We start from the raw sequence: 25,569 nt of genomic DNA, 5'->3' as shown, positions 1-25,569 counted from the left end.
CGTTTTCAGAAATTTGTTCCACCACGTCACAATTTTTAGCTACAGGTCGCCCAAGTTGTATAAAACACTGGTTTCATTAATGTTTACTTGAAATTTAAAGTACGTTTTTTTAACTTTTTTATGATCTTACCCACCAAGCATGCAAAATAGAACTTGATCTTTCAATTGAGATATAATTTAGTTGAAATTCCAAGACAAAATTTACAATAAATCGATCTTTTCTACATGCTTGCAGTCTCCATACAAAATTCTTCATTTCTCTTGTATGGCAAAATACAATACTTTTCTGAACCACTAAAAAAATGTTAACCATCGAAAGTATGAAGAACTTCGTTGATAAGCATTGTCATGCATATTTTAATATGAATTATGTGGAAAATTAAGCAAATAAATTGCCGTACTAGCTGGCAAACTTGCATGCAAGTTGACTGCAATAGTAAAATTTTGAATTTTCAACAGTTAATATCTTAAAAATCATACGTGCTATGATATTTTATGAAAAAGTCAATGCGTTCAGCAATCCTTCATTAAGTTAATAGCGGTATTTGGGTGCTTGGGACAAAAACGTGTTCCGTAGAGTTATGGGTTTGCGACAAACACACAGTTATTTAGCAAGACCGTGCTTAGTAGGGCAGGTAATCCATTGTATAAACAACATCATCAATGTTTTTTCGGTTCCATTTGGACCAAAACAATTGTGAAATATTTAGGCATTATTGTTATTGTGTAGAGTATGCGCATCGTGATTTAAATTTGAATATTTGGGAATTTATATGGCAATACTAGCATTTTTGTATTCATACATTTAGACGCTCTATTTTTCCAAACCCTCACCTCAAAACAAAATCAAATGTACATTAGAATCCATCTAACAACTTTGCCCACAAACATAGTTTGCTACAATGTCTCTTCACAAATCGTGCTGGTAAAATTTCTTCTAATACTGCAGTGTCCAAGGAACTTAATTTTTGAATTTGAAATTGTGTCGCAGTTGTTCACCTTAGTGAGCTCAAATATAAGTAAGAGTAAAAATATATTTCAATGGAAGAATTCATAGACTATTATTCAATAGATTTCTATTCACTCTTGGATTAAAGGAAAAAAATAGGTCTCACTAAAAATTATTCAGATTTATAAGCGATCAATTGGAACAGAAATAAAAAATACATCTCTAAAATTTAGAAACTTTCGAATTAAATCATCCTAGTTAAGTCCTTTTCATTTGCTTAATTTTGAAAAAGCCACAGTTTTTTTAGTTTTTTTTTGCTGGAACTATCGTTTGTTATAAGTTTTACGCAAATTTCAGACCTTAGCTCAAATCAACTTTTTCAACATGCTTGCAATCTCCATGCAAAATCCTTCGTTTCTATCATATGGCAAAACTATTGCACATTGGGCCAGACCGCAAGCATAGGAGGAAAAAAAATATGTTAACTGTGGTGATGATTTTTTAGAACAAGTGTCTTCGGCAAAATTGTTACATATGATGAGCAGTGCTGGGAATGGTAATAGTAGTAGGCTTGAGTTTTTGCGAAAATCACGTGGCTCTTCAATTACAGTAGTTCAAAATTGTGAATCTCATCAAGTAGCCTATGTTGGGTACATGAATTTTCTAAATCAGTAGTGTCATTGAAGGCTGTAAATGCGGGAAATGCAGCGGGAAATAGAACATTTTTCTACAGTAGTTTCGAGTTGCCATTAGCAACGGGTGTTTTGCTATTTTCAAGGCATTTTGCCTACAGCAGCGACACGCGTGGGTTTCACTGGCTCCGCTGACCGCTTGCCTACTATACTAGTGGCATTAGGATGGTCCAATAAAATACGGAAATATTTTTGCCAACTTTTATGCTTTTCGCTTTGATGTGTTCTAGGAAGTTGTTCTTTGTTTAATTTTGAACAACTTTGCCGAAGACGCCAACCTTGTAAGCCTACTGTAGCCCTTTATATGACGTTTTCAATTATGCAGAGTAGGGTGGTCCATGAAAAATTGATATTTTGCCCATCACTTTTGTATTTCAAATTCTATCAAAATTACCTCTTCTACACAGTTTTAGAACTAGTTAAAACGCGCATTTTGGTGTAAAAATTAAGTGATTTTATTCATTTGTTCATGAGATATGACCATTTTTATTCAAAAAAATCATATTTTTCCAAATGTCAATATCTCAAAAAGGGGGAAAAACGGGGATACAATTTGCGCAGGATCTGAAAGGTATTACTTAGAGGTGATATATTATATCTCTGGAAGATATTAGAGGATTTGCAGTATAATTCTGATGTGAAAACGAGCATTTTTTTTTTGCTGAAGATTCATGATTTTAGTTGAAATATTGAACATTACGGTAAAATTCTATACAAAATTTGTTTAAAAACTGTTCAACTGAATATTTTTCTGCATAATATTCTCATTTATATAATGTTTAGATTTATATTCCGAACACTTGCGGCTTACACTGACTTGAAATGCAACTAACAGGAGGCAAAAATCAGCCGATGAACCGTGAAGTTTCTCCTGAATTGATAATAAAAATATTAATATATCTGCTTAAATTGTAAGTTTTTCGCAAAAGTATGAAACAAGATTTTGTTCCATTGCCGAACGCTGTGATTATTCCGCCACATATTCCGATCAGTGTGATTCAAATTCCGAACAGCACTAATAAATCCTATTCATATAAATAATTTTGCAAATAAATAAATCTTAGCTGGTTTATCTGACATCGAGCTAGAAAGTCATTACTACTCTCAGGGTAAATTTGAATTGCAATTCACACCACGCCATACAGAATCCACGTGTTCGGAATTTGTGTATGATTGTTTTATGTTTCAAATCATTAACGAGAAAATGTTTTGATTCGATGTACATTTTCAATAAACAGGCTGTGTAGGGTTGAAAGTGATTAAATTTAATTAAAAAAAAATACACTATGCAATTGGCAATGCTTTTTGGATTTGTATAACATTTACTTTGAACATTGATAAGCATGGATCAGTTTACATTACAAAAAAAACCAGCTTCATTGAACAGCATGTGTAAATGCTTGTAGAAGCCATTTCATAGTGGCATAACGACGCCATTGATATATACTTTGATAATCTCGCTTATTCTATTTAATACATTTCATACATATTATTACTGATGCTGTTGTTGTGAATATAAAGTTGCCATCGATCTCTATTACAAAAGGTTTGTATTTATTTTAGAACAATATAAAAAGAAATATTCGATTGAGAAGATTTCCGATGGTTTTGACTTTGTTTTAACAGCACACATCAATATTTCAGCTAAAAACATGAATTTTCATTAAAAAATGCTCATTTTTCACATCAAAAAGATACAGTAAATCCTCTTATATCCTCCAGAGATATATTATACCATTTGAACCTCTAAGTTATACCTTTCGGATCCTGCGCATATTGTATCCCCGTTTTTCCCCCTTTTTGAGTTATTGACGTTTGAATAATATGATTTTTTTTGAATAAAAATGGTCATATCTCATGAACGAATGAAGAATTTGAAATACAAAAGTGATGGGCAAAATATCAATTTTTCATGGACCACCCTACTCTGCATAATTGAAAACGCCATAGCAAGGGCTACAGTAGACTTACAAGGTTGGCGTCTTCGGCGAAGTTGTTCGGCAAATCTCGATTACTTTTTCAAATCGACGTAAGTAACATTTATACGGTTTTGAGAAAATTAATTAGGAAAAATCACAATCTATCTTCTAAAACTGTTTTAAAATGAATCACCTTTTTAACATTTTTTTGCCGTGTACTTCGCTCAAATTTTGCATACACTCAGCTCACGTTCAAAAACTAGGTAGTTTCTATTATTTCCCACAAAAATAATTATAAGAAAATGATAAGCCGTTTCATTCAGTTACGTTCGACGTTTTTCTACCAGTGTAAAATCGGCTCAAGTAGTGTTTTGTTTTGATTCGTGGTTAAGTCACTTTGTCTCTCCATACAGCGGGCGGCGAAAGTAGTGGTTAGGTTGCGAAAGTTGAAAATGTTACTTCCGTCGTTTTGTAAATCCGGAATTTGAACGTTCTAAAAGTGAAAAGTTGAGTTGGTACAGAGCGGTACGTGTAGAATTCCGCCTACTTAACACGTAGGATCGATAAAGTAAGTTTGTATACTTTTTTGACTTGAGTCTGTATGAATAAGTTTTCGAGAAATATATTTCCGTATTTTATTGGACTACCCTAATGTTACTTAATGTCAAAATGTAGTCCTCATCATTTGTAACAATTTTGCCGAAGACACTTTTGTTCTAAGAAATCATATTCACAGTTAAAATATTTTTTTCCTCCTAATTTTGCGGTCTGGCCCAATGTGTATTGTTTTCTAAACCCTGGAAAAATAGCTTTCAAGCATCGAAAACAATGTCATTATGAACTTTGTTGATATTGTTTAACACACAAAGTTCAAATTTTATGGAAAATTAAGCAAATAAATGACTATACAAGTTAGTAAACTTGTATGTTCCTTCTTCTTCTTGGCATTACGTCCTCACTGGGACAGAGCTTGCTTCTTAGCTAAGTGTTCTTATGAGCACTTCCACAGTTATTAACTGAGAGCTTTCTTTGCCTAAGTTGCCATTTTCGCATTCGTATATCGTGTGGCAGATACGATGATGCTCTATGCCCAGGGAAGTCAAGGAATTACGAAAAGATCCTGGACCGACCGGGAACCGAACCCAGACACCTTCAGCATGGCTTTGCCGCGGACTCGAACCACTCGGCTAAGGAAGGCCCCCAACTTGCATGCAAGTTCACTGAAATTATCATATTTTGCATTTTCAACAACCAATATCTCAAAAACTAGACGTGCTATAATATTTTTGAAATCGGCAATGAATAAAGCAACCTTAAATTAAGTTAATAGTGGTGTTTTGGTTTTTGACACGAAAAAATATTCTTCTGCTATAGGTGGAATGTGGAAAAATATAAAAATACACAATTTTGCTTTACTTATTACATGAGACCCTGGCATTTGAGGGTTATAAATGAATGCAAGGTTTCAAACATTTTTAATTTTTTTAAAATAAATCAGCATCGTACATATAAATTGCACCAAAGCCGTTTTCCCAAAAAAAAATGGGCATCTTTAGGAAGCTAAAGTCTGCTCCCCATAGAGTTTGCCGCTTTTTTAATTATTGTGGGGCCTCTAGTTGTCATAGCGAGAAACTTATTACAGCTGTATGATCTGAAAAAAAAAAATGTTTATTCATTGGTAAAAATTCCATGAAGATTCATACATATTTGTAAAGGTTGCGGAAGATGAAAAAAAAAACCAAAAAAATGTGAAACGTAGGGTGGACACCAGCTAAGTTCAAGTATCTGCGATTATGAAGTACAGGTCAGACTCGATTATCCGGAGTATCGATTTTTTTTTTCACTCCGGACAATCGAATCCTCCGGATAATCGAATCACTAAGAAAAAAAATGACATCTTCGATAAAAGAACTTAAATATTATCTTTTTTCGTTGTTTTATCTATATGATGCAGTGGCGTAGCCAGAAATTATACCTAGGAACAGTAGGGGCCATTCAAAGAAAAAAATTCTTTAATACGTTCAAAACTGCAAAACCATTCATATTGTATACCATACCAAATTATTTCAAATTTATGCATACAAGTTGAAAAACAAGAACATCAAAAAACAAATTCCGAATAATCGAGTCTAAAATTCCGGATAATCGAATCCCGGATAATCGAGTCCCCGGATAATCGAGTCTCCGGATAATCGAGTCCGACCTGTATAGGTAGACAATTGTACTGTGCAACAACTTACGGGTGGATTGCATCAAAAAGTTAGAAAACTCAACTGAAAAGCTGCGACACATTTTTTTCTTTATTTTTACCTTAAAGCTTAATAAAAACGCTACAAAATGATGCACTAAGATTTTTTGTACGTTGTTTCATCTTAGAGAAATTACTCATTTTTTGCGGCCAAATATTAAGTGGAACATTTCCGCTGTTTCTCAACCGATTCTTTTCATTGTTCTGTGAGAAACTACAAATTACCTCGATGTTCGATAATATATGTTGTGTGCAGTGGCGTGTATAAATAAAAATTGAATGGTGTTTGTATGTCACGCAATGGCTTACGAACGGGTCAACGGATTGGAATGATTCTTCCTCCGTTTTATTCGTCAAGGGTTCCGACGTGTTTGTGGTATAACAATCCCAGGATATTCACCGGGAAAGATGGAAAAACGAGCATGAACGAAACTGTCATTTTGTATGGGACGGTCAATAGCGTTTTTCAACAGCCTACTTGATGGAAAGACGAAGTTTGCCTGGGACCACTAGTTTAACATAAAAAAAAAGAGATCAGTAGAAAGCTTGAAAAATAAATTGAAGTTTTTATCATCTCAAGCGTGTGCTAGAATAACGGCGTAAGTCGCATGATCAATTTCTCTTCATCGATCCTCTCTTCTGTGAATAAAGGTGACAAGATGCGAACTTGTCAGCATTTTTTTCACCTCAGGACGTAAGATTGCATCGCTGCTTAGCGTTATGAACGCCCTTATTCCAGCACACGCACAGATACTGTTCAATATACATAAAAACTCGATCAACGTCGTAAGACATGATAAAGTATTTCATGGAGTTTTAGCGCGATGAAACATTTTTGAAGCATCAACAGTTTCTGCTGAAAACTTTTGCGATTAGCCGGGTCACTTTCGATGAAAGGAAAAAAAACTACACTAATTCACGGAATTTTTGCTGTTCATTCATTTGTTATCTAGAAATAGATGAGAAAATTAAAAAAAAATCGCACCGGTTGTAAAGGCAAGCAGTATAGCCTATTTTTTGTCAAATTTGATTGATGAAAGCGATTTAAAAAGATATAAGTTTAAAGGATATTCATATTTGTTTCTTAAAATGAATGATAACAAAAGTTGACCCAATGAGAACCCCAAAGGCGGACTGGTATTAGGTTTCTTTAAGGAGACTTTGTTTTATTTTAATTCAGGTCTCTAAAAAGTCTCTAATTTTTAATGGAAGGTCTCTAAAGTATCTATTTTAAACAAAATGGTCCTAAAGTCTTTTCTTCCTTATTCTGCTTGCATTGAATACTGATGCAATTGTACAGGTACCAGAAGCCTTTGGAGACTACAACGTGTTCAACAGGAGTGTTCAGATTCCGTCTCAGGTTGCCCGAAGAAAAGCTTCATGAATTATCATAGGGATTTTGTTTTGTATACTTTCAAGGTCTTCTATAGGGAACGTTCCAGAAATACTTTTGCAAATTTGTCTACCGATTCTTCCAGAAAATCTTCCAGCTATTTTGTGAAGGATGTCTAGGAGGATTTCTCTTTAAATTGATCCATACACAAGTATTATTACTTCAACTAAATTCCTCAGGTATTTTTTTCCCAAAAATCCTAGAATTTCTTACAGATATTTATCAACTTATTCTTTATCCAGTTGTTATTTCTAGGAGATCTTCACAAAATTTCTTTCGAGGAAATTGATGGAGAGTGTTTGAAAATAATATTTCAAGGGATTTTTACAAGAAACCCTGCAAGAATTCCTTCGCCTGTTAATGTGGATTTCTTCAAGAATTCAGCCACGTTTTCTCTTAGAAATCGAAAATTCCTTGAGGCGTTCTTTAAACAACCAGTTTTACCAAGCATTTATTAAAAAGTTTTTGAGAACTTCCCATGTAATCTTCGATTTAAGTTTTCTCACCTGTTACAACAATTTTTCGAATATTTCAAATTTGTATAGAGTTTCTGTCCAATGCTTTTCGAGAAATTTTTTAGAAAATCATGTGGATTACTATCCCAAAATTCAGTTATTATTTTTCCATTTAACTTGGCAAAGTATCTTCTAAAACTTCATCAAGAGCCCAGGAGCTATTTCAGATAACCTTGTTGATTAAGGATGACTTCAAAACATACCCAAGTTTTATCGAATTTATTTTTCAGAAAAACTTTCCCAGGAATTTCCCTGGAGACATTCCTGAAAGAATTCCTGAAAAAAGACTTTCAAGACCTAACGCTGATTTGCTGCTGACAAGAAAAGTAATCGCCTGTCTCGATGCGTGGGATACCCCGGATAAAAACGTATCATCACAGACAAACAGACGTCACACTCTCATCATTGTCCATCGACCACCTTTTTAACGGTCGATTCAAAAATATGTTAGGTGGCCAATCCGCCACCCGCAGCGCTTGCTTCGTTTTTGTTCGTGTTTGACGTTTACACACTACCGCCATCTGTTGGCCCGTCGGCCAAACACGATGATTTTAGCATTGGGCGTACATGTCCTCGTGACTATGATTTTGATCGAGATTTGTTCTAAGTGTTACGTCTGTTTGTCTGTGGTATCATTCAGTGAATGGAATAAACCATTAATGTACAATATAACGTATTGGATACAATACAGCGTATTGTAATTGAATGTCGAAGCAATATTATTCTTGTTTGGATATACAATTCAAAAACAATATAATATATTGTAAAAGAACATTGGATTTTTTTTTCAATTTTGGTCAAATTCCTATTTTTGCGTAAAACAACTGTTGCTTTTTTCTATGTAGCTTTGCTGAAAGAAATAAACAAAACAAGTTCAGAGAGCAAGAAATGTTGGGTGAAAAATATTCAAAAAGTTAAAATAAGTAGTTTTTTAGAAGTCACTTGACATTAGCTGTAACGACGAATGCAACCATGATACAGTTCGTGGAATTGTTTTTGTATTGTACAACAATACACGAATTGCTAATCAAGACAATACATGAACATTATATCGTATTTGTAATGTTCGGGTAAATAGACAGAACCCTTTGAGAGAGTCGTTACGAGAACGATAATCTATTTGTATGAGAGAGGAAACTTACCCTAATAAACTTACTAGAGATTCGGTCTCTTGTACTTTGAATTCCAAACGAAGCAGACGTGATTTTTTATTATCTAAAAGTTAAGAATTTCCCTGGTGTGAACATATCAAGTGTCGACGAGTTGAGAAGCATTTTAAGTTGAACTTAGCGACTTAGTCAAGGAAAGAAAGTGTTTTTTTCGCAGCGGCTAGTGGTAGCGTGCATTAAGGCTGTGCAGCGTGGATTTTTTTTTCTTTAGTGAACTTATCAGAGCATCACAGTAGTTTGTGGTCAGTGGGCTGTAAGAAGAGAAAGTGAGGCATCTGACTAGAACAAAATAGAATACTAAATCTAACAAACGAAATAGTAACGAAGTGGTCATAAATTCCAGAAATTGTATGGTATTCTTGGTGAGTTTGTTCACATAGCTTGTAAAAAGTAAGGTAGCCATTGTAATTTTTCTGAAGCCGCTTGGTCCGCCATTTTATTGGTGTAGAAGTGAAACTGTTGAGTATTGAAGAGAATTTCGAGCTGGTGAGCAAAAGAGAATTCCTATTGTGACATTGTGAAAAGAAGTAAGAAAAGCTGTTGGATCGGTGTAATTAGCTGAGCCGATTTGGTGGTGAAGATTTTAAAGAGAGAACGAGAAGTACTGAAAGAGAAAATCAATAGCAATAGTTGTTTGTAGAGAGTGAATCTAGTACTGCTTGGAGACTCATCGGTGAGAGTGAGCATTGTATGAGAAGAAGCGTCAATGAGACAAAGTTGGCAAGGCCAACATAAGTGAGATTGAACGTCGGTGAGACGAACATTGGTGAGAAAAACGTTAGCGAGTCAAGTTTTTGTGAGGTGATAGCTGCTGAGGTGAATTTTGACGAACCGCCGATCACGGATCAATTGGAGTAACGCCTGGAGAGTAAGAAATAGCACAGCACGTAAGTCTATTCACTCTAATTGTGTGTCATTTGAGGGTTAATTTTGTTACATCCAATCATCAGCATGTCTACTATTATCGGAAGTGTTGACCATTATGTACGTGGGTCCAGCTTTGCCAGCTATTTAGAGCGAATGAACATTTTGTATCAGCTAAATAATATACCGGAGAACAACAAGAAAAATCTGTTTATAGCACTCAGTGGTTCCGTTATATTTGATGAAATAGAGCTAATATCGTTTAGGAAATCAAGATCCGTGGAATAATACGAATAGATACGGTAGACAATATTCGAGAGGTTAAACTAGACGATATCGTAGTAGAAGCAGAAGTTTAAGTGGAGAACGTGAGCGAGCACATTACAATAATAATCGATATGATAACCATAGACGGGATCGTAACCATTATGATAGCCAACCGAGTACTAGTTATGCAGATCGTCGTGGATACGGAGAAAGCAATCCTCATCAAAATGTGATTTGTAACTTTTGTAAACTGAGAGGTCACGTAAAACGCAACTGTTATAAATTAAAAAATCGTAAAAATGTAAATTTTGTGGAGGATGCACCGATTGAAATTAACAGCTACGATTTCAAAAGGATGCAAATAAGGGATTCCATGGATGAGGATGATGACTATCCCTGCATGATGATAGCTAGTAAACAATTCAGTAAGCCATGCATTGTGGAGGTCTTCGTTGAAGGTATTATGCTGAGTATGGAAATAGATTGCGGTGCGGCGGTTACGGTTATAAGTTTGGAAAGCTATAGAACATACTTTAATCATATCGAGGTTTCTAAATGTACTAGTCGGTTGGTTGTCGTTGATGGTCAACAATTGTCTATATTTGGTCAAATATTGGTGAAAGTTGTGGCAAATCATGTTGAGCAACGAGTGCCACTAATCATTCTTGACTGTACAAGACGATTTGTGCCGTTATTTGGTAGAAATTGGCTGGACATTTTCTATTCAAACTGGAGAAATAAGTTTGGAAATTCGTTAGGGATCAACGCAGTAAACGGAGATGTTGATAGCAGACTAGGCTCTAATATTGACATGGGGTTTGAAGCTGACCTTGTTCTTCGAGAGGACAAACCGATATTTAAAAAAGCCTACGACGTGCCGTTTAAATTGAGAGAGAAGGTTGTAGAGCATCTCGATTCGCTTGAGAAACAGAATGTTATTTCCCCAATACAGGTTAGTGAATGGGCCTCCCCAGTAGTCATAGTGCCAAAGAAAGATAACGATATAAGAATGGTAATAGATTGTAAAGCATCGATTAACAAGCAAATTATTCCCAATACATATCCACTACCTCTAGCGCAAGATATTTTTGCGTCACTAGCAGGTTGTAAATGGTTGTGTTGTCTTGATTTAGCGGGGGCTTACACTCAACTAAAACTATCGAAGCGATCAAGGAAAATTGTTGTTATAAACACAATTAAGGGGCTCTATACTTATAATCGACTTCCTCAGGGTGCGTCGTCTAGTGCCGCTATATTTCAAAAGGTTATGGACCAGATTTTAATAGGTTTAAAACACGTTCGTTGTTATTTAGACGATGTATTGATCGCTGGAGAAACTAAGGAAGAGTGCTTATCTAATTTATGTTTAGTTCTTGGAAGATTACAAGAAGCAAACCTGAAAGTAAATTATAAAAAATGCAAATTTTTTGTCAATTCACTAATTTATCTCGGACACCTAGTCACAGAGAAAGGACTTCTTCCATCTCCAGAAAAATTATTAACAATCGAAAAAGCCAAGGTCCCCTCCAATACTACTGAACTCAAGGCATTTTTAGGGTTAATTAATTTTTATGGAAAATTTGTTCCTCATTTATCAGCAAAACTTAGCTGTTTATATGCTTTGTTGCGTAAAGACACAAAATTTGTTTGGAGTGAGCAATGCCAGAACACATTCGAAGAAAGTAAACAAGCCTTGTTAGATGCAGATTTTCTAGAATTTTACGAACTAGAATTTTCCGCAACTATGGGCTGGGAGGAGTCATAGCCCATATGGTCGATGGAAGGGAAAAACCTATTACTTTTGCATCTTTCTCATTAAATGCCGCACAAAAAACCTACCCTATCCTACATTTGGAGGCATTAGCACTAGTGTGCACTGTGAAAAAATTTCATAAATTTCTTTTTGGCCAGAAATTTACAATTTTCACACCATAAACCACTTTTGGGAATTTTTGGCAAAGACGGTAAGCATCAGCTATGTGTGACAAGATTACAAAGGTATGTCATGGAAATGTCTATATACGAATTTGAAATTCAATATAGGCCATCATCTAGGATGGGAAACGCAGATTTCTGCTCAAGATTTCCTCTTGATCAAGGTGTTCCCGAAAAGCTTGATAGTGGGTGTATTAAGAGTATAAATTTTACTGCCGATTTTCCATTGGACTATGCATTGATTGCTAAAGAAAGTAAAACTGATCTTTTCTTAGCAAAAGTTACAGATTTCATAATTAATGGTTGGCCTGCTAAAGTGGAAAATTCTTGGCGTCAAGTATTTTCATTACGTTTTGATTTAGAAGTTGTGAAAGGATGTATTTTATTTCAGGATCGCGTTTTTATCCCTGTTTCTCTTAGACATAATATTTTAAAATTGCTCCACACGAACCACAACGGTACTGTTAAGATGAAGCAAACGGCCCGCCGATCATTATTTTGGTTTGATTTGAACAAGGATATAGAGCAATTTGTTAAAAACTGCGAGCCATGTATAAAAATATCAGTGGTTCCCAAGCAGGATTGCCATACGTCATGGATTCCAACTAATCGTCCTTTTAGTCGCATTCACGCCGATTTTTTCTTCCTAGAGTCAAAGACTTATTTACTAGTTGTAGATAGTTACACTAAATGGCTGGAAGTAGAAATTATGAAATATGGGACGGACGCCAATAAGGTTATAAGGAAATTCACAGCCATTTTTGCAAGATTTGGACTTCCTGGCGTTCTTGTAACGGATGGCGGTCCACAGTTTAACTCTGGATATTTTGTTGCTTTTATGGAACGTCAGGGAATAAAAGTAATGAAAAGTCCTCCTTATAACCCTAGCAGTAACGGTCAAGCTGAGAGGATGGTTAGGCTAGTAAAAGACGTATTAAAGAAATTTCTTTTGGACCCCTTGACGAGATCACTCGATGAAGAGGATCGAATTACTTATTTCTTAGCAAATTATAGAAATACATGTTCCGCATCTGACGACAGTTTTCCATCTGAGAAGTTATTGAGTTTCAAACCAAAGAGTCTAGTAGATTTATACATCCTAGACGAGGTTACAAGAATTATTTAATACAAGATGGATTTTCTTCCTCAAGTATACCTGTAGAGCAAACAACAAAAATTCAAGCGGATTACACATCATCCCAAGATCCATTTCTCAATCTAACACTAGGGGATCGTATATGGTATAAAAATAATGATAAATATGCAATTGAGAAATGGGTGGAGGCGAAATATGTCAAAAGAGTATCGACTAATGTTTTTGAAATCTCTTTTGGCAGGCATAATTGCAACGCTCACAGGAGTCAACTGAAGATTGCAGGTCCTCGACAATCCAACTCGAAGACTCAAGTGTCTATACAACGAGAGAAGCGACGAAGAGACTCCTTAGACTCTGAAGAAGAACTGCTCGGATTTCCGTACGAGGCCACCGAAACTGAGCAGAACATCGAGAAGAAACGAGTTAAATGTACAAGAACTAGCCCGATAGCAACGCGAAGTTATTCGCGATCGAAAAGAGATGGATATCAAGAAAATCGTTTTCAAAAAAACTCCCAGTAGCAAAGTTAAGAACGATGAATCGCCATTGAGTCCTGGGGGAAACAAAAAAAAAGAAAAATGTTAAGTTTAAAATTCTAATAATTTCGAAGAATTCAATTATAGAAGTAAGAAGCAAATGAATACTAAACGAAACTATTGAGAATTTGATTATTGTAAGACATGTTTGAATAAGTATAATGCATATGTGATTGTTAGATAGAAAACGTTCTATTATCATAATTCAAGTGAATAATGAGTTCGAAGATTACACCGATGTTAAAAACAAAAAAAAAAAAATTATAATGTCAGATCTAAAGGAGGAAGAATTGTAGTGTTCGGGTAAATAGACAGAACCCTTTGAGAGAGTCGTTACGAGAACGATAATCTATTTGTATGAGAGAGGAAACTTACCCTAATAAACTTACTAGAGATTCGGTCTCTTGTACTTTGAATTCCAAATGAAGCAGACGTGATTTTTTATTATCTAAAAGTTAAGAATTTCCCTGGTGTGAACATATCAGTATTGTATTTTCAAAATGTTTGTATGAGAAAATATCTATATTTGTATTGTTACGATACTTAATCACCCATAGATTATATTGCGAAAATCTCATATACCATACAGTGAACTGTTCAAAACAATATATTGTACTGTAATTGTATTGTCATTTTACATATACTGTATTGTATTTCCTATATATTGAATGGTACTGTTACAATACGTTATATTGTTTTTGTATTGTATTTTTTTTCGGGTATCTTTAGAGAAATATTTATAGTTGAAATCTAATAAAAATCTCTAAAAACTACTTTGAAGGGAATTCCTAGAAATTTCTTTTGAAATTATTGATTAAATTTTAGAAGACGCTTTGACGGGGAATATTGGAGGATGTCTCAGGGAAATCGATGGATGTATCACTGGAGAAAATCCTGGAGGTTTCAGGACTTCCTTGAGAATTTTTTAAGAAATTCAGATGATTTTTGAAATAATCTTTGAAGAATTTCAATTCCGGTGGTTCTCCTTGGGATGTTGTATTCTTGAGGTATCCTAAATAAAATTATTGGAGAAATTCCCTAGGAAAATTTGTGGAGAAATTTCATGAAAAATCACATACAGTAATACTTGTAATGTCACGAGGAACGCTAAAATTAGACAAATGTCTGCTCTGAATCAATGAAGAATCAAACTCGACGAAAAACTTTCTTAGTCTTGTGCGACTGGCATGAAAAGGAGGAGGTTTGAAATAAAGGGGTGTAAGTGACAAAAGCCTAGTTTTTTCGAAAATCTACTTTGTTTTTTCAGTAATTTTTTTTATTCTATACAAATTGTATGAGAGTCAAAAAAAAACAAGCCAGTCTTCCAAGAGTTATGTTGCTTTTTCTGTTGAGTCACCTGAAAATATCGTTAGAACGCTTGTAAACAGTAGAATTTCTCAATCTCCAGTTCAAGGTTAAAAATTTTGTTTGTTTCACTGTGCACAAATAGCTGCCAACGTTTGTCCTATCCATGGTTGCAAACGTGGACGCGTCTCTAGTTGTGTGAAAACTATTGATTCAAAAGATACAGATAAGTTAAATTTTGGCAAAGTGATGTAGCAAAAAAAAAAAAAAAAAACTACGCGTCGAACCATCTTGGTGTATTTAGCGCATTTGTTTGCTGAATGATAAGGACTGTGAGAAAAAGGCTTTGGGCTCCGATACTGTAGTTCAAGTAGTTCAAGTCACAAAAAACTTCCCTGATGGGGGTGCTATAGTTTATCCGGGCTAGGAAACACTACACAAAATTCGAAAGGGCATTCCGTCTGAAGTAGGAGTTCAATATAAGAGGATTATTGAATAATATCCAATCTACGGTCAAATTATTACAGTGATTCATTAAACGTACTGGGTCTTAATCGTTTTTATTTATTTATGAAGAGAGAATACAGTTAAGATAAGTTCGGATAAGAAATATAAAAAAATAAAATAAAACCATACAGATACTTGTTTATAATAAAATGTTTATTATTTTCAAATTCAATTAGCTTCAGTTGTCTAATAATAATAATTGGTAGCTAAATATTTGGGAAATAACTTAGGTTTTCAAAGAATGCGTTGGTGTGAACTGAGAAAAGGTATACACAGTATAACATAAATTAGACAATGGTAAATTAATTAATAATAATAATTAATAAGAAAAGCTTAGGTCTACGTTTCAACTGTTTTACGCGCATTTATTTCCAAGAATTTGAAAAGATAAACTCAACATTAAATCGATTCTTGTTCGATGCAGGGATACGCAGTTCATTTCTCGCTGTTAGAATGAAAGTTAATTTCTGAAGAAGAATGCAAGCTTGGTTACGAACCCTGGTCCCTTGAAAGCGTCCATCAGGATTTCCCAATCAAAAAACCTACCACCGCAACTATACGCTATAATAACTAGATCGGTTACAATTTCTTTTCCTACAGAAAAAAACCTAAATCGGTCAAAACCCACAGGTTTTGCGGGTTGTGCCGGGAGATTACGAAGTTTGGTTTGCGCGAATGAGAGTTGTACAATGATTGAATCATCTTTCTCATGTAAATCGTGCGACAACAGAAAGAGAGAGAACTAGATCATTGACTTGACTAAACTGGGTGAAAATCCTTCCTTTATTTGGCAACACTTATGGTTCTGAGGATGTGGACAATGCTCGAGTGTTTGGGTGTGTGTGTGTGTGTGTGTGTTTGGTTCCTTGCGACTGAAGGATGAATAACTTAGAACTAGAGCAGCGTGCTCTCGTACCCTCAGGACGATATGATGGACGACTGAGTCATGAGGTTATCTTTAGATTTACCTTTGGCCAAGGAGGAGGGGTTGGATCCATTACCGGTGGACAAAGCCGACAGAGTTCGCTGGTGATGGTATCCCAGACCTGGACTGCTGGCCGAAGAGCTATCCGACGCACCCACGTGGTTGACGGCGGCTAGCGAAAGCGCCATCGGATGATGAGTTGGACTCTGCGACGGGGTGCTATTCGTACTCTTGGCCTTGCGGAACCAATTGCCCAGTTTTCGTCGTCCGAGGGAGTGCGAATTGTATTCTACTGGTTGCTGCTGTTGCTGTTGTTCTTTGGATGATTTTCGAGACTTCTTCGGTAGGGTATTTCCCGACTGCTTACCGCCTATATTCGTGGGAGATTCTTTGAGCACACTGCAATTGCTGGTCCTGGCACTTTGGGACATATTCCCCAGAAGGAACTGCATACTGTCCGTCAAATCTGTGCCATTGCTGGTTTCCGTATCCGTATTGCTGCATCCTTCCTTTTCGTCATTGAAGGGGAAATACTCACGATCTGACAGGTTATCGTCGTCTACGCACGCCCCATCCAGCTCGGACACGAACAGACTTTCGCCGCAGAACTGCCGTTCCGCCGAGAGGGTGTTCAGGAAGCGCAGCTTACTGCTGCTGCTCCGGAAGCAGAAATCGAACCACTTGTTCCGGGTGTCACAGTACAACCGCAACGCATTCTTCAGCGTTACGCCGAACATCTTCCCGTCCGGGAGGTTCAATATCCGGCAGTTGTCCAGGAAGATCCGGCCCTTGTAGATGTAGTTGGTCCGCTTGAGGAGATCCTTCTTGCAGTAGATGAGCTGACGGTCGAACAGGAACAGCGTGTAGGTGTTGTTCCACAGGTTCGGCGTCATCCGGATGGCGTCGGTTTGCAGGAACAGCCGGGTGCTGTGCACGTTGATCGATGGGCCCTGGAAGTTCTCGAAGCGGGACTGCATCCGCGATAGGTACTCGCTGTGGCGTTTGCCTGGAAGAGATGGGAAGAAAGGATTCATGTTTTAGTTGTACTGAGCAGATGCAAAGACAGGAACGGGAGAAAGAATCGTTGTCCGAACTGAACTCAGAATGGACTTCCTGAGGCATTACTGCACCAGTTAGTAAATGGACTTCTAAAGATCGAAAAGGGCTTATTGCAAAGGTTAAGGCTAAAACTAAAAATTCTAATAGCAAAATGTAATTGCAAAACTTAGAGCAAACTGAGTTTAAGAAAGGAGAATGTTCCATAAAATCCAGAAATGATTTCCCCAAAATTCGGAGAGAATTTGTCTATAATTGGTGAAGGCGAATTTTTTTTTAAATTCTCAGGATTGTTAACGAAATTCTTCAGATTTTCCACAAAATCTTCAATTTTTGCTCCGAAATCCTTGCGATTTTCCCGAAAATCTGGAAAGGTTTTCCCGAATACCCAGAAAGGATTTTCCCGAAAATCCTGAAAGTTTTGGGAAATGCTGAGAAGATTTTGCAGGAAATCCCGAGAGGAATTCGCAGAAAATCCCGAAAGGGTTTTAAAGGAAATCTTGAGAGGATTTCGCAGGAAATTCTGGTATGATTTTCCAGGAAATCTAAAGAAGACTTACCAAGAAATCCAGAGAACATTTTCTAGGAAATCATGAGAATTTTTTTCAGAAAATCTTGGTAAGATTTTTCAAGAAATTCTGAGAAGATATGACAGGAAATTCTGAGAGGATTTTTGTAGAAAATCCTGAGAGAATTTTGGAAGAAATGCTGAGTGATTTGCACGATATCTTGGGATGATTTTCCAAGGAATCCTAGAAAAAATTTGCAGGCAATTCTGGGATGAATTTCCAGAAAATCTTGTGAGAGTTTTCCAAGAAATCCCGAGAACATTTTTCAGGAAATCCAGAGAAGATTTTCGAGGAAATCCTGGAAATATTAAGATGGTGTTCTTGACAATCTCAAAAGAATTTTCTCAACAATCCTGAGAGGATTTTTTCAAAAATATAAGTTTTTCTGATATCCCGGTGACGTGTTTTCCTAAAATCTGGAGATGATTTTTCCGAAAACTCGGGAACGATTTTCGTGATAATCATAAGAGCATTTTTGCAAAAATCTGAAGAGTATCTTCCCGAAAAATCGAAGAATATTTTCCCAAAAATCGCCAGAATCGGACACGATTTTCTCAAATATTCGGAACAGATTTATCCGAAATCGAAAGGGTTATCCCGATCTAGAGAGCATATTCTCGGAAATTTTGAAAGGATTTTCTGAAAATTCAAAGAAGTTTTTTCTCTTGTGTAGGGTTTCCGAATGTAATCAGAGGGTTTTGTCGAAAATTTGGAATAAATAAACTCGAAAGTCCACAAAAGATTCTTACAAAAATACGAAGAAAATTTTCCTGAAGAACTTAAAAAGGGTAGAGGCCAAAAGAACCTTGTGAAGATCAAAATGATTTAACGAAAGTCGAAATGAGTTGCAAGCACCAAAAGCGATTTACAAAGGCTCGAAAGATTTAGTAGTGGTCAAAATACAATTACTAGTTTCGAAATGAACTTGTTAGGCCATAATCTATTAGTGAAGGCTCAAATGGATTTGCAAAAGTGAAAGTGGACCTGATAAGAGCAACATAGACTAGCAAAGTCTAAAATAGACATACATGATCCAAAAGGACTTGGAAGTTTTGGATTTAACAGGCATATTAACAGGGATTTAACAGGGAGGTAAAGAACAATAAATTTGTAAAGGGACATGTCAACAGCAATATAAAGTTGAACAGTATAAAATAGACCTGCAATGTTCAGAATAGGCTAAAATATGCTAACATTAACTTGAAATTGAACTAGAATGGCCATAATAGAGCTGCAAAGGATAAAATGGTTTCGCAAAGGATGAAACGGACTTGAGAAATTCTATAAGGACTTAAAAAGGTCCATAATAACTCACAAAAGCTCTGAAGAGTGGTTAGAATTTGAAAATAGCATAATGAACATGTGAAGTCTGAATACTTGGAGTCAAAATGAACTAGCCATTAGTATTAGTGAAATGAGGTTGCAAGGTCAAATTACTTGATGAAGTTAAAGAGATCTTGGGAAAGCTTTAATAAATATGCAAAAAGAACTTGAAAGGATTCAAATAGACCAACAAATGCTAAATTGCTAATTTGCTTTGCCAAAATCCAAGATCTAAACAAACTCTTAAACCACTATAATGAAATTAGGAAGATCGTAATGGACTTAGAAAACCTAGAAAGAGTTAAATCAGGTCCGTCCCACTCGGGCTCAGATTGGGTACCACTTCTAGTACTGCATACCCAAGTTTGACAGATCGCAGTACCCTTTTCACGGCATTCTAGATTACCTTATAAGCCATAAAAAATTGGGCAACTGCAAGGGACATGGAGGTCTTTAATGTATCTTTGGTTAAATGGATTCACATAGGCAAAAACTGACATGCTATGAGTAAAATGTACCTGAAAATTTAAAGCTCTGCCCAGCGAATCGCGAAAACCGAAATAAAATAATCACTCCGGCGGTGAAGCTTACTTTATCTTTCCGAAGTGCACTGCCCAGCAAATCGCAAAAACCACATTTACATAGACAGGGGTAGTTAGAAGATTTTTCCAAAGTCCTGAGAAGATCTTCGGGAAACTCCTGAGCCGATTTCTTCCGAAAATCCTGGAAGAATTTTCCCTTCAATCCTGGGAGATGTTTCCAAAAATTCTGAGAGAAATGTGCCCGAAAATCTAGGAGAACATTTCCAAAAATTGTAAGACGATTTTCCCAAAATAGTAAAAGGATTTTCCCGCAGAAGGACTTTCCCAATAGTCTTAGACTCTCCCGTAAATCTTGAAAGGCCTAAGTGGATTTTTAATTCAAAATTGTTTTTGAAAAGCATTTACAGACATCTGAAGACCAAGATGGACTTGAAAATTCGTCACAAGAAATCAAGTTGAAAATAATAAATTTGCCTTATGAAGCCAACATTTGAAAACAAAAATTTTAGTGGTTACCTTAAATCGTACCAGGAATCTTTCGATCGATAAGCCCATGCGTATACCAAGTCTTGATATGAAGTGATGTTCAAACGAAACATTAAGCGTTCGTTTTGCAAATCGTTCCATCTTATTAAGCAAAATGGAGCTAAAATATCGTAATGAAGAACTGAAAGGGAACAACATGGAGTTGTAAACGTCATCCCATTTAGTCATGTGAAAAAAAATAGCAAACTGGACTTTCCAAAGTCCAATTGAACAGGGAGAGATGTAAATTGGTTTGCCAAACTCAAAATAGACCTAAAAGGTGAACAGAGTTTACAAAATATAAAAGCAAAATGCCATTAGCCAGAACTGTGAATGATTAGCCAGAACTGTGAATGAAAAACTGGACAAGCAAATTGAGTTGAGAAGGTCAAAATGGAATCGCAAAAATGGAAATACACATATAAAAGTTCACTAGGACTTAGAAGGAACAATCATGGTTTTGCAAAAGCCAGAATTCACGTGCCTAGAATAAAATAGACCTGAAAAGTTCAAAATGCAATGAATAAAATTGACATGTGTAAGTTTGAATTAAACTTGCAAAAGCTCGAACAAACTTGGACCAAACTAAATTTAAACGCATACCAAAATTGACGTAAAAGGATCAGAAAATAAATGGACTCACTACCGTCAAAAAGCTCAGAAAGGCATACAAGTAGCGACTTGGCTATAAAAATGTGTTCATAAAAATGATACAAAATGAATAAAGGGCGAACACGAAATTATTGCGACACATTCAACAGCGCATAGCGTTTCTACCATTGGGTAAAAATCAACCAAATGTTGCACACTTCCTCATTGATGTGTATTGTTTACATGCTGTCAAATTCGAAGTCGTGTTTTTCGATTCAACGAAAATGGAGGTGAACCAACGCGAGTCGAGAGAACAAATTCTTTCCAAACACCTGGAATTTCCTGACCTGTCACACCGGCAGTTGGGAAAAATGTTGAACATTCACCATTCAATCGTCTCCAGAGTGTTGAAGCGGTTCCAGGAGCGTTGGACCACGGCAAAGGAGCTGGAAGAAAACCGGGACCGGAGAACAAAAAGACGGAGGGAAAGGTGAAGCGAATGATTAAAGCAAATCCCAACGTCTCAAGCCGTGATTTGGCTGTCGCAGAGCTACGTCCAGAATGCAAAGAAGAGAGCTGGAATACATACATACAAGGTACAGAACTTCCCAAGCGGCAACAATCGACGGCTAAAACTTGGGCACGGAAGCTCTACGAGAAGATGCTGACAAAATATGGCTGCTGTGTGATGGACGACGAAACGTATATAAAAGTCGATACAAATTCTGGGGTTGGAGTTTTCCACCGGCAAGAGCAAGTTCGATGTGGATGACAAATTTAAGAAGAAGAAAATGTCGAAGTTCGCCTCCTAATATCTCATTTGGCAGGCCATCTGCTCTTGCGAACTGAGGAGTGAGTGTCACGAAAGACAAAAGGCACAGTAAATGGCGAGATCTACAAATCTGAGTGCCTCGAGCCAGCAGCACGACGAAGCTCCGATATTTTGGCCAGATTTGGCATCATGCCACTATTCTAAAAGTGTCCTGGAGTGGTATGAAGCCAATTCTGTCCATTTTGTTCCAAAAGACATGAATCCGCCAAACTGTCCGGAGCTGCGCCCGGTGGAGCAGTACTAGGCAATAATCAAGCGGGAACTTCGGAAGAGCAAGAAGACAGTCAAAAACGAGAAGGACATGTTAAGAAAATGAAAAAAAAAAAAAACTGAGAAACTGGTACCGGATGACACTGTAAAGATTTTGATGGAGGGCATCAAGCGAAAATGCCTTCAATTTTACACTCAAGGCTCCATCGATTAACTTTTCTTTTGATTTTTGAAGTAAATATATGTATAAAATTATCCTAAAATTCTGCTTTGATTCTTAACATTATAAAAAAATGGTATGACATTTTCGGTGTCGCAATAATTTCGTGTTCGCCCTTCAAAGCTAGCGTTGCTAATTGAAGTTGATTTAAAGTAGGAAAGTGTCCCATATGGCTCTAGTGGGGCCCGTTACCACTTTAAATCTACTTTAATTGTACATATACAGTAATGCTTGCTTTATACACTTTGTTTATATGCCTTAACTGCAGCTTGAGCATCATGGTTACTTGGACGAATTTTACAAAATTAAAAAAAAAATTGCTAAGGCCTCTGTATACAGTTCTAGTCGAAACCAGAACAGCATTCCCCCGTTCAAATCACTCACCTTCATTGACCATCTCGGTCACGCGCTTCATCGCGGTCAGGGCCAGCTCGAACACCTCCCGGCAGTCCATGGTTTCCAGGTCGGACTTGGTGCACTTGCGCAGGTTCAGCAGCGGCAGCAGCTCCTTCCGCGTCGGCGTATGCTTGACTAGTTCGCTCAGGTGCAACGGGTAGCGACAGATGCGCTGGATCGGCGCCAACAGGTGCGCCGACAGGGGCAGCTCCGGGAGATTCTGCGACACGCGACAGCTGGATGGGATGGAGTAAGAAATGGTTATTAAGATTTCTTGGGATTGGCAGGGTGTAACGATGAACTCACCTCTCCAGGATGGTGCACGCCTCCTTGTTGTTGGTGTAGTTTTCCAGTTCCATCAGAGCACGTGGATAGGAGTTACAATACGCCGAGTAGATCATAAATGCCGATTGCTGTAAGTACATCAGTTAGATACTTCAAGGATCATGCTTCTGATTCAACTTACATATTCAAGGAACACTTCGCCAATCCTATTGGCGGGCACCGCTATCCGAAGCGCATCCAGAAACGTCTGCTGAAACCTCCAAATTTTCTCCAGATTCGAGAAGATAATGTTCACACTCTCCGCCGGGAAAACATCCTCGCGTTCCCTCAGAGGTTTGATATATCTGTTCGAAAAAAGACCATTCAGAATACGGTTCATCCTCATACAACCCTCAGAGAAACTCACCCTAAGCAAAGCGAATTAAGCAGCTTGACGAAGTTGATTTCCGTCTCGAGCAGTTCCTTGATCACGTTCTCCTTCGTTTGCTCCTGACTAGCACCTCCCATCGGCTCGTTCGGCGCCGAAGCTCCGTCGAGTTCCGTTGGCAGCATGGTCGCAGCGCCATCTTGCAGCATATCACAGTTCTTTCCCATGTCCCCGTTCTGAATACCAGCTTCTTCGAGCCCACTATTGCTACTGTTGTTGATGATGATGATCTGTTTTGGCTTATTGTACGTAGGTAACAGTTTAACGAAATCCATCGGGAACCACCCGCAGTCGGAGTTGTCCACGGTGCGGTCCTGTTCCTCCCGCTCGTCGGACAGAATGGCATCGGATTTGATTCGGCCCCACCACCAGGGACCAGCTTCCCGCCTTAGCACTTCCACCAGTGCTCCCTTCTCTAGGGCTAGTTCCTGAGGTCCCACGGGCCGGAACGAGAACAGGACTTCCGCAAAGACCGGTTCCGACTCGCGGATTCCTCGACGGGGGTCGTGTCGTCGTTGATCCACTCCGTCGTCGTTTTCGTCGTCACTGTCGGTTTCGCTGAGGCGCGTGTCGTGGTCATCGCCGGCCAGTCGGTCCAGTCCGGAGGGCTGACTGCGCGATTTGCCACTTAGGCGTGATATGTTGGCCACGTTTTCCTTGTTGCTTCCTTTGAGCGATAGTTTGTGCTTGAGCAGTGATGGACCTCCGGAGGTGGACACTTTGGCGGAGTTGGCCCGCCGAACCGTCACGGAGTTGGGCGAAATGGGATCCTGCGGAGTAAAGGATACCATGTTAGAATTGAGCAATCAGTTTGGTGCTATTTATTCGAATCGAGTGAGGAAGCAAGGGGTGCCACCAATCGTGGTCAGTATTTCCGAATTTGGTGGATTTCGGCTGAGAGACATTTCAAGACGACCCCTAATGGCTTGAACTCCATTAGGGGTCGTCTTGAAATGTCTCTCAGGTGACTATAAGTCATAAAGGAGAAAATGATTTACTTGGATTTTTACCAGTCCAAGTTATCATTAAATATGATAAGGATTCGTATTCGTCGGAAAGAGCTTTCTCAAGAATATTATTTAGGGTAGATGTACCAATAGTGGAGGTACTAAGCACGATTGAACTTCATTTAACCACCAAAATTCAAGAAGCGCAATTAATGTACATGTTAATGTTGTAATGGGAAGTAATGACCATTGACTTAATGAGAAAAATGATTTCATCGCAGTAATCTACGGTATGTCAGTGAAAAATAATACCTTCACTAATGGTACACTGTTTCTTTAGTTGCGGTATATTCTTAATTTGTGTTCCTATAGTTGCGGTATCCGTTGTTTTCTTATGAGATCCTCCACTATAGGAACACTTTACCGCAACTATTGGTACAAGCAAAAAAAGTTTTAGCAATTTTAGTGATATTTCAAAAGTTTGAAGCAATTTGAACGTTCTTTTCAACTATTCCGTGTATCGACAAGCCAGTACGTCGATTGGCAGTGTCGGTTCTGTGGCTAATGTAATAAAATCAGTGAAAACGGCACTACCGCAACTATAGGAACACCCACAACTAAGGGAACACTTACCCTAGTTCACATTAAAAAAAAGTGATCTAAATAATATTGAATCTTCAAAAAGCAAGGCTTATTAATAATTTTAGACAATAATCGTTGCAATATTGTATTGTCACAATAAATGCTTTATATATTTAGTTGTTAATGAAATTCCAAACGTAATATTAGTTTTACTAAATTAGGATGATAGAACATCCAGATATACGAAATAAATGTAATGTTTAAATGTTACTAATAAATAAATTTGAAAAACAATAATCTGTCAGAGAGTTCTGCTGGCCATAACTCACCGTTCCATCGATTCCCGCATCAGGCAGCAGCTGCTCATCGGCCTCCAGTTCGACCTGAATGCCCGAGTCCCCGCTGTTGCACTTATCCCTCCGGTGCGATTTGGTTTTCCGCCGCTCTTTGCTCGATCGCCATATCAACGGACCGAACCGATGATGGTGGCTCGTTTGCTGAGACTGTACCGGCGGGGGTGGAGGCAAAACTGGCCGTTCCTGACTTCTTCCGTCCAGGCTCATTCCGCTGTTCACTATCAGATGATGCGGGTGATTGCTATTGCTACTACTGGTGCTACTGCTTAGGCTATTACTGTTGGCGGACGCCAGCACTGGTGGCACTCCTTTGGCCGGTTTGAACTGGGAAAAGGTTTTCTTGAACTTTTGCAGCACGCTCTCGGAAGCTGTGGAAGAGAGATCAAAC

General features: G+C 37.6%; 1 protein-coding gene across 2 annotated transcripts in view; it reads right to left on the bottom strand.

The window, feature by feature from the left end:
• Positions 1 to 25,569, bottom strand: part of LOC5577573 — a 1,170,395-nt gene that overhangs the window by 4,576 nt on the left and 1,140,250 nt on the right. The window contains exons 12-17 of one of the 2 annotated variants that reach the window (XM_021841556.1): positions 25,155 to 25,549; positions 23,276 to 24,066; positions 23,051 to 23,213; positions 22,891 to 22,997; positions 22,573 to 22,820; positions 16,364 to 17,326 (exon numbers count right to left, since the gene is read on the bottom strand). In XM_021841556.1, coding sequence (XP_021697248.1) covers positions 16,364 to 17,326; positions 22,573 to 22,820; positions 22,891 to 22,997; positions 23,051 to 23,213; positions 23,276 to 24,066; positions 25,155 to 25,549 — 2,667 coding nt within the window. Of the gene's footprint in view, positions 1 to 15,527; positions 17,327 to 22,572; positions 22,821 to 22,890; positions 22,998 to 23,050; positions 23,214 to 23,275; positions 24,067 to 25,154; positions 25,550 to 25,569 lie in introns of those variants that run through there. The other variant, XM_021841555.1, reaches the window with a different exon arrangement.

This window comes from Aedes aegypti, chromosome 2 (assembly GCF_002204515.2).
Source record: "Aedes aegypti strain LVP_AGWG chromosome 2, AaegL5.0 Primary Assembly, whole genome shotgun sequence".
Taxonomy (NCBI): Eukaryota; Metazoa; Arthropoda; class Insecta; order Diptera; family Culicidae; genus Aedes; species Aedes aegypti.
Note: the sequence above shows the minus strand (reverse complement) of the source record. Positions and strands in the feature narration are given on the sequence as shown.